Source organism: Ctenopharyngodon idella, chromosome 1 (assembly GCF_019924925.1).
Source record: "Ctenopharyngodon idella isolate HZGC_01 chromosome 1, HZGC01, whole genome shotgun sequence".
NCBI lineage: Eukaryota > Metazoa > Chordata > Actinopteri > Cypriniformes > Xenocyprididae > Ctenopharyngodon > Ctenopharyngodon idella.
Window position 1 is genome coordinate 36,257,978 of NC_067220.1, and position 9,718 is coordinate 36,267,695.

General features: G+C 34.8%; 1 protein-coding gene across 7 annotated transcripts in view; it reads left to right on the plus strand.

Annotated features, from left to right (window-relative positions):
* Window positions 1–8,954, plus strand: part of LOC127516735 (VPS10 domain-containing receptor SorCS1) — a 200,530-nt gene extending 191,576 nt beyond the window's left edge. For 4 of the 7 annotated variants that reach the window (XM_051901596.1, XM_051901626.1, XM_051901620.1 and 1 more), the window contains exons 24-27: window positions 540–639; window positions 875–980; window positions 5,746–5,912; window positions 6,331–8,954. In XM_051901596.1, coding sequence (XP_051757556.1) covers window positions 540–639; window positions 875–980; window positions 5,746–5,912; window positions 6,331–6,395 — 438 coding nt within the window. In that variant the 3' untranslated portion in view covers window positions 6,396–8,954. The remainder of the gene's footprint in view (window positions 1–539; window positions 640–874; window positions 981–5,745; window positions 5,913–6,330) is intronic. The other 3 variants (XR_007931074.1, XR_007931073.1, XM_051901599.1) reach the window with 3 other exon arrangements.
* Window positions 8,955–9,718: the final 764 nt, after the last annotated feature.

The window sequence follows — 9,718 nt, forward strand, 5'->3', positions numbered from 1 at the left end:
CAAAAAAAAAAAAATCAAACTGGAAGCACCTGTTTCAGAATGACCCTTAATAATCCTGATCTGCCATAATCAAGCACAAAAACAAACAAAAAAGGGCTTCATTTTGGGAGGAAAGTTGTCATCTGCTTTCAAGATTTATGCATACATAACAGAGCCTGACAGTCAAGGGCTCTGTGTGTTTGAGGGAGAAGAGAGAGATGTTAGGCCTAAATGAGATCCCTCCCATGTCATATATCTATATTTGTGAGCGAAGGTGATAGAGTTGATTTATGCTGAAATGTCTTCCCAGTGTGGTACAGGCTTATGTACAACAAACAATATCACGCTTTGCCTCAACCTACAGTACAATGCATCAGGACTCACTCGAATCAGAAATGGGAAAATCAAATGCCTACAAGGCATGAATATCTTATTTCAGGGTTATGTGATTGTTTATGTAATTTAATAACATCTTTGAATGTATAATATACAAGGAGGCAGTGTTTTCTTATCAAACATGGAGTGAATATGATGATACGATGATGTGATTTTCCTTTCAGCTCTCAGAACTGGTTCTCAGTGCTCTGAATCAGAATCTGGTTCAGTTCACACTCAGACCAGGAGTCCAGGTCACAGTATACGCTGCCCATTTATCAGCAGGTAATGAACTGGAATCAAATACTGTTGTTCCAAATATGAACAAGACTTGCAATTTGTAGGAGTAGTTCACCCAAACATGAGAATTGATCATTTATGATCAACAATTTTAATATAACATTGGTTGTATAATTGTGAGAAATGAGTTTTGTGTCTGTTTATTAAAAGGAGGTTTGGAAACATGCCAGCCTGTGCACTGACAACAGCTGTCTGCCTTATTTTTTTTCCCTGTGTCTAGCGCCTCTAGTGGATACAAGTGAGAATCACAGTGGCTCAGCTATGCTTATGCTCCTCTCTGTGGTGGTGGTGGGTTTAGCAGTGTTCCTCATCTATAAATTCAAAAGGTATTGTTATCCATTTTTAAAACCTAAACTTGGATCATAATGTATATATTTGCACTATAAATATGGTTAGCTTTTTTTTTTAATTCGTCAAATGTCTAGTGGAAAATAATCAGTTTGTGAAAGCTTGAAAGGCAAGTTATTTATAAAGTAGTTCAGATGCTGTACTGTCTGCTACTAACAAAAAGTAGCTAACTACATTTATGGTATTTGTACATTTTTTTTTTTTTTTTTTTTTTTTAGATAAAAGTATATTTTTAAATCCATAATTATCAGATGATATATTTTATTCATTGATTTATCTTTATTTTCAAGCAGAACGGAACATTCAACAGCATTATTTAACTGAATATAATGTTTGATTAGATTTTTTTGTAATATTCTAATTATTATGATGCATTATATAATAAATTCTATTTATTATAATAATAATAAATATTTTAAATTATGTTGTTTATTGCTATAAAAACAGCCGAGCAGATGTCTGCACAAGGACTCATATGAGGCAAATCGTTCTCTGAGATCAGCAGGTTTAGGTGTTGTGTCTCAGTTTAGCTCACAAAACATCGTAAACCATTGAGCGGATATGTCGAGTGGTGATTCACCCTTTTGCTGTTGCAGAACCTTCTTTCTTTTGTCCCAAGCGCTCATAACAAATGAGAAATGTCAGTCAACGCACAGACATTATCAATATTTAGCCCTTTGAGTTTTTCAAGCTGACCTTTATGAAATGTTAAATGATTGCACCGTTTCCATCACTGGACTGAGAGAGAAAAGGGCATGAGAGGTCAATAAGACAAGATCTGGAGACAGGAGAGGGAGATAACAGAAGTGCCAAGAATTTTCCGACACTTTAATTTTTGGTACGTAATAGTCTGGCATTCACTGACACTACAGCCGCCTGTAACTTCCTGAAGGAACATGAGGAACTTCTTGTTAAACAGTTCACCCAGAACTAATGATGAAAAACCGCTCTTTTTAATGAATCAGTTGATCTAGTTCACAAAACCCATCTAAATGATTCATTCATGAATCAAACTGACACAGTTGTAAACTCAGTTCTCAGATTATAAGTAAATAACAGCCTAAATATACAAGTACAAGTGGTATGAACTACTTTATGGTGCATTCGCATCATTTTTTTTTTTTTTTTTTTTCATTTTCGCCTCAGGTCCTATGAGGGCTAATTGCATGGAAAAGCAGTACAGTGGTGAACATGATTTCACCAAGTACAACATGTTCTTGAATCAACATCTTTGATGATCCTGGAACAACATTCTAATCAACCAATAGTCACGTTTCCATTACAGATTTGCGCAAAACTTTTGCGATATTTTCTCAATGTCAATAAAAACTATTGCGAAATGACGGCATTTCCATTAACCGATGTTATGCGCCTAAAACTCTCATGATGAGTCATTTTCCTCTCGCGATAAGTCATTTTCTAAAAGATACTTCTTTCTGAGAGCTTTATTTGGAGCGTAATATTTGCACTTCTCCCTCATAAATGCTTCCCTGAGTGCTTTTCAATACTCCAGTTGATGTTTCCTCATTTCTTTGCTCCTCCATCCTCCAGCTTGTGATCTGGAAACCGTTTTTTTTTTTTTTTATTATTCTATAAATGCCATTTCAATTCTGTAAATTCACCACGAAAGCTTCCTGAGGAGCTATGCGAGGATGCACAGGTGCAGAGACATCTAATAATATTAGTTTCTAGTATGTTAATTTCAATTGTTAATAAATGAATACTATTAGTATTCAATGTCAAACTTCAAAAACATTAGATCGCTCGAGGCTCGAGCACAGCTGATGACACTTTAAACTGACCCTTGAGGGATCAAGAATATTCCAATAGCCTATACAAATAAGATTTCCCCGTCCTCGTTTTCTTATTTTGCAGCCTCTCGTTTCATCTATGGGGGTGAAGCTGAGGTGTGAGGAAAGAGATGTATAAATAAGAAAAGAAAAGCACCCCTTGTCTCGTCTTCTGTACAAACATACCGTGCTATCTTTGAAGAATGATGATGTGACTGTACGTAAATATGTAAAATATGTTGGCCCAGGAACATGTCTTACTTGGCAAAATCACAGTGACAGTAGAGAAAGCTCTGAATTAAAGCAAAGTGTTAGTAAATGGTGACAGAATTTCCGTTTCATTGTGTGAACTGGTCCTTTAATGAGGGTGTTAGATCACATCTTAATGAGCTGTCCGTTTGTGTTGCATTTTCTTCCTGCTAAATCCCTCACCAGTTGTATTTTGCACAATAAATTTGCTTTTGAATCCTCTTAGGCAATGCCCTGTTAAAGCTCTATTCTGGTTTTTGCTTACGTGACATTCTCCCTCCATAACGATGCAGACCAAGTCGGATAAAATCACCTCTCTAAAGGGAGGCCTTGATTTAACAGCTCATTTCTAGCCCCTTAGTGAGACTTTTCACACAGAGGTCTTTTTGTTTTCTTATTCCCGTGTCTTATTACACATTTTTCCCTGAGGCAGATCCCAGATCGCGTCTTGTAAACGCAGTATACCACATTCACAAACTATATAAACACATGCTTCCTATGATAAACAACCAGAAAGATGTGAACTGCAAAGCTGATAATGTCAGGGCCATTGGAACGTTTGGAAAAAATGCAGAAGGGCACATTATGAACCTTATCAGCTTGGCTCATGAATATTAATTAGGTAATTTTTGCCCAGTAGTTTGCCCAGTGAAGGATAAGTGACTGCTAGCCACAGTAGATCACTGTTTAGAGCTACCTTGTTTGTTTTGACTAGGTCAAACTACATCTTAAAGGGGACCTATTATGCTCCTTTTACAAGATGTAATGTAAGTCTCTGTTGAGACCAGAATGTGTCTGTGAAGTTTCAGCTCAAAATACCCCACAGATCATTTATTATAGCTTCTCAAATTTGCCCGTTTGGGTGTGAGCAAAAACACGCCGTTTTTGTGTGTATCCCTTTAAATGCAAATGAGCTGCTGCTTCTGGCCCGCTTTCCAAAAGAGGGCGAAGCTTTAACAGCTTGTGCTTGGGTTGCTCAACAACAACAAAGTTGGAGAATCTCACACAGCCAGAATGACAATTGTCGTTTGTGAAGCAGTCCAACGTAAAATGACGGCATGGCAACAACACTCTACTATAACAACTCCTCTTCTCTAAAGCAGCCTAACATGGCCTAACAGGGTGTATGTAAATTTTAGGGTTAGTAATGTCACTAACCCGGAAAGAAGCTTGTTGTAGTCCCTACCAGCCTTTGTTTGTAGTCCAGCAAATTCTTTAAAAGAAAATATCTCCCTTTGCATTGAACTGTGAGTGTCGTAACTTTGCAGATGTTGTTTATGCTCATACAGCAACATTAAACACTAACTAAATAATCAACCACCCCTTTAAAATCACCAGTTACGTTAGTAACATTATGAATGACATTCACAGATGTTATTTCATGTTGTAAACACAGAATCAGTTTTCTTGCCACTAAAAACAAACATTTTAGAGGGAAAAGACTAAATATAAATGGAATCAGTATGCTTAATATTAAAGATTAACAAGAAACAGCGAGTTACTTATCTGCAACGATCACATGAGCTCAGCTGACTACCAATACCATTTGTTGTTGCTCCCGAAAGTCGCTCTTCATTTGCATAAAGTCAAACAGATCTCAACTTTCTCGAGTCGCTGGACACAAAAATCCTGTTGCCAATGGTCACTGTTGGTCATGTCACCAGAAATCAGCAAAATATCACTTTATATACTTTTTTATAAACTCTACCGTTAAAAGTTTGCTGTCTGTAATATTTTTTTATGTTTTTGAAAAAAGTCTTTTATGCTCATGAAGGCTACATTTATTTGATCAAAAATGTAGTAAAATCAGTAATATTGTGAAACATTATTACAATTTAAAATAACTGTTTTCTATTTGAATATGCAAAGAGATGCAAAGCTGAATTTTCAGCATCATTACTCCAGTCTTGTCACATGAAATCATTCTGATATTCTGATTTGGTGATGAAAAAACATTTTTTTATTATTAGAGTTGACATATAGTTGAAAACAATGCTGCTTAATAGACTAAAAAAAGAAATATTTTTGTAACAAATGCCATTACTGTCTCTTTTGATCAATTTAATTTGGTGAGTAAAAGTATTAATTTCTTGGTAACACTTTACGATTCATTGGGTAAACATTGGTTAACTACATTAGTTAACATGAACTAATAATGAACTGCACTTATACAGCATTTATTAATCTTTGTTAATGTTAATTTCAACATTTACTAATACATTATTAAAATCTTGTTAACATTAGTTAATGCACCGTTAACTAACATGAACAAACAATGAACAACTGTATTTTCATTAACTAACGTTAACAAAGATTAGTAAATACAGTAACAAATGTATTGCTCATGGTTAGTTCATGTTAGTTAATACATTAACTAATGTTTAACTAATAAACCTTATTGTAAAGTGTTACCAATTTCTTTAAAAAAAAAAAATCGTACTGACCCCAAACTTTTAAACGGTAGTTAGATTATTAAGGTGGTTGAAACTCTTAACTTAAGATTATTTTCTAAAAATTGGACAAGATTAATAAATAATTTCTAAAAGTTAAGAAGACATTTTCCCTTCAGTTAATATTGTTGCTTACTGCTTGATAATATTGATTTTTTTTTTTTTTTTTTTTCCCCATCATCCCGATTCCCCCAAGCATATGTTGTAGCATCAAGCTTTGCTTGCCCACGTCTCATTGTAAATCTTTCCTCAAGGAAGATCCCAGGCCTCCACATCTATGCAGCGATGCAGGACGAAAAAGAGCAAGAAATGATCCAGAGTCCAGTTTCTCCCACTGACAGCACACCCAGCTGCAGCTCTCAGAGAGAGCTGCTCACACCACTGGAACCTCTGGACACAGAGCCCAACACCCAGACCATCGGTGAGTAGCGCTCTCCATCAGATCAGCTGCTGGGCACAGTATCATACAGCCCCTCAGCGCCCACTACTGATTCTGTTCCATTTAACACAACTGAAGCACTTTGCTGCTCAGATCCTCTCTTATACTGAACTCATAGCTTTGATTCTAGGGAACAGCACACACACTTCACCTGTCACTCGGCTCAGTCTGGGTGTGTTAGACAAATTCTTTTAAATGGCTTTAGCAGATTTGTTGGAAGAGGGGGTTTTGTTGATTGCAGGGAAAAGCATTGGTTGGTTGACTTATGGTCCCTTCATGATGCCTATAATAAATCAACAAAACAGCAAATGTCATGATGCAATTTAGCTTTCTAGGCTGCTATGGGAATGTTGGCACTGTCAATTCACACTCTGTTTTTTGTTTTTTGTTTTTTTCCCAGAATGCATCAAACCTCATCCACGTGTCAAATTCTCATCAGATCTTCCTACATACATCGACGTTTGAACTCTAGACTCCGCCATGTCAAGGACTTTGGTCATGCGGACACAAAGGTTTCAAGCTTTATTCAGTACTTGTGCATGTTGGACATTAACTTTACTGTGCTCTGTGAATACTAGAACAAACTTTGTACAGCTTTTTTATATGTCTGTGTATTCAAATAAATCAATACATTTTTTGATGCTGTTCATTTATAAAGATGCCAGTGTGTATAAAGTTGGAGGGAAAGGCCTGCATGAAGAGTGGAAAGAAACAGAAAATTATTCTTGGTTAACTGTCTGTTTATTTTTATTGTTAACAGTGGCAGTACAGTATTAATGAGAGTAAAACATGGATGTGTGACATTTTGGAAATGTTTTAATAATAAACTGTAAAATTATTAATTATTGCTGTAAAATGAAACATTTCCTGGGTTTCATTTTGTAAAACTGTATTTAGCACATCTGTACTTTACATGTAACACAACAATATAGGTTTTACCACTAATTTTATTTTTAATTTTTTCTAAGTTTCATGCGATTATTCATGAAGCAGCATTAAAGTGTTAGTTCACCCAAAAACTAAAATTCTGTAATCACCCCCATCTCGTTCCAAACCTGGAAGACTTTTGTTCATCTTACGAACACAAATGAAGATCTTTTTGATGAAATCTGAGAGGTTTCTATCCCTCCATTGACAGTCTACGCAACTACTACTTTCAAGGTAATCCATGTGACTCCAGTGGTTTAACCTCAGTTTTATGAAGTGAAGCGAGTGCTTTGTTTGTACAAAAAAACTTTTATTTACAAAGTATTAATCTCCAACGTGCATTCATGAGAGCACCACGACGCATGCGTGTTGTGTTGATGCGAGAGTAGATGTTGTTTCGTGAACGCGTTGGAGATGAAAGTGAAATGAAAGTCTTTCGTATTTGGAACGACATAAGGGTGAGTAAATTACAGAATTTTCATTTTTGGGTGAACTATCCCTTTGAGCTTGTTTATCTTTTTTGCTTCTCTGCAATATCATAGTATTTTTTTTTTTTTCATAGTAAAATAAAATATGTATTTCTATGTAGTAGAAATAACTGACTGTTTGTTTACAGATACAAACAGATGTAAACTGACTTGATGCGACATTATGGCCAAGCAGAAGTGTTTGTCTAGTGTTTCATAAACAATTTTGTATGAAATAATTTGTGCACTCACAGGGGGTTACATGAGTGTTTTGATTTTGCTTCTTCTTTTTTTTTTTTTTTTTTTTTGCTTTTAAATTCAGTCATGTCATACCAAAAGCTGACGGATATGAATGTATGAATGTGTATGTATTTAAATATTTAAGACTTTTTTTTATTTTTTTTTTTATTTTATTATTTTTTTTTTATTTTTTTTTTTTACTTTGCCCTCTTTACATATTAACAGTATAAATTCACAGGGAAGCTACGAGCAGTTACTTGAACTAATGAATTGACTAATATTAATGAATCGGAGATCACTAAATACTAAAATAATGTGTCACATATAGTAGGCATCCACTATTACACACACACACACATATATATATATATATATATATATATATTGGCAGGAACCATGCTTACACAAACCTGCATTTCATGTCAACTTTATTTTACCTTGTATAGTTTTTGAGGATTTCACACAGTCTATCCATATTGGAATATGACTAATTTGGCAAGCCAAATGACAATTTTAATTAAAAATTTGTACCAAAATACCACAGTTTGCATGGACATGGGGCAACAATAAAATGAAATAATTACATACAACAATATGGTTATTTGCATTTTATTATTTATTTCTATTATTATTGATAATTAGCATTGCAACTCATTGCGGGTCAGAGACCACCAGTTGAGAACGACTGCATGTCCTCCTGTTTATTATAATGGTACTGTTACACACATGGTCCTCACGTTATCTTTATGCCATCTTCTATCCACTATGATATCTTTTTTTTCCCCACTATAGCAGTTATATCTATGGACTGTTTGCTTCCCATATCTGCTCTTCTTTCAATATTTGAATATCAAGCTATTGTCAGTCTTTCTATTCTCATACACCAATGAATGTAAATGGAGGTCATTTTTATTACTCAATTGTCAGGATATTGAAGACAGCATGTTTAAAAGGGAATTTTTAATGGGTAATTTTATTTCAATAGTCCTTGTCCGTCACCTTTTGTACACTACCTATAAATATCATGTCACAGCAGTAGAGGATATTCATACTGAGACAATTCACTATGGACTTGATACAATCACAGTACAGATTATATTTTCATAGTATCATGAGCGCTGCAGTGACGCCGTCTTTGGCAAATGAGATGATGGATGTCAAGACTCTCAAATTAGTTGAAACTGTCAATCAAATTAGTGCAGGGCATTGTGGGTAGCAGGGAGGGGCTATAAAATGAGCAATATCATTAAATTGTTTCTGCTAAAAGGCCCACAACAGATAATAATATTTTTTTTTTTACTAAATTAATGTTTGAAGATCCAGACCTAAAAACGAAATTACTTCAGACCTGATGGCTGAAGAGAAATACATTTTATTAAACTGAGTTGTACATTAGATTGAAGACAGAGATTATATAACTGTTGTTAAACCACTGGCTACAAAACAAGACACTTTATGAGCTTTGAATGGACAAACTGTGGCAGCCAGGAAATCAAAATCCAGCGCTGCCACTTCACTCTTAAGAGTAAGGAAGATTATTTTTGTAGAAGACGAGTTTTATTACTGTAAAGATTTTATATATCTATCTATATATATATAAATATATATTAAAAAATTAGGTGTGTAATGTTTTTTTTTTTTTTTTTTTTTTTAAATATATATATATATATATATATATATATATTTCTTTGACCTCAACTCTGTGCTGTGTGGAATTGTTTCTGTTTGGTGCAATCGTATTTATTAAATGAAATCGGTCCCTGTAATTGTGTTTTGATTTTCTTACAGTATTTGTAAAAACATTATGTAATTTGCTGAAGTAACCTTTAAATCATAGATAATAAAGTATCAATCAATCAGATGGTCTATGCTTTTATTTTATTAATAGGCTTGCAATAATGCAACCTTTTTCAGTCGTGGCCTAATGGTTAGAGTGTCAGACTGGTAACCTGAAGGTTGTGGGTTCGGGTCTCAATACCAACAGGAAATGACTGAGGTGCCCTTGAGCAAGGCACCTAACCCCCAATTGCTCCCCGGGCGCCACAGCAAAAAAAAAAAAAAAAAAAAATGGCTGAAATAAAATGCTGCGTGGAGTCAACCAATCAAAATGCTTTGAGAACTCAATCAATCAGCATGTTCGATGCCCCAGTCCCA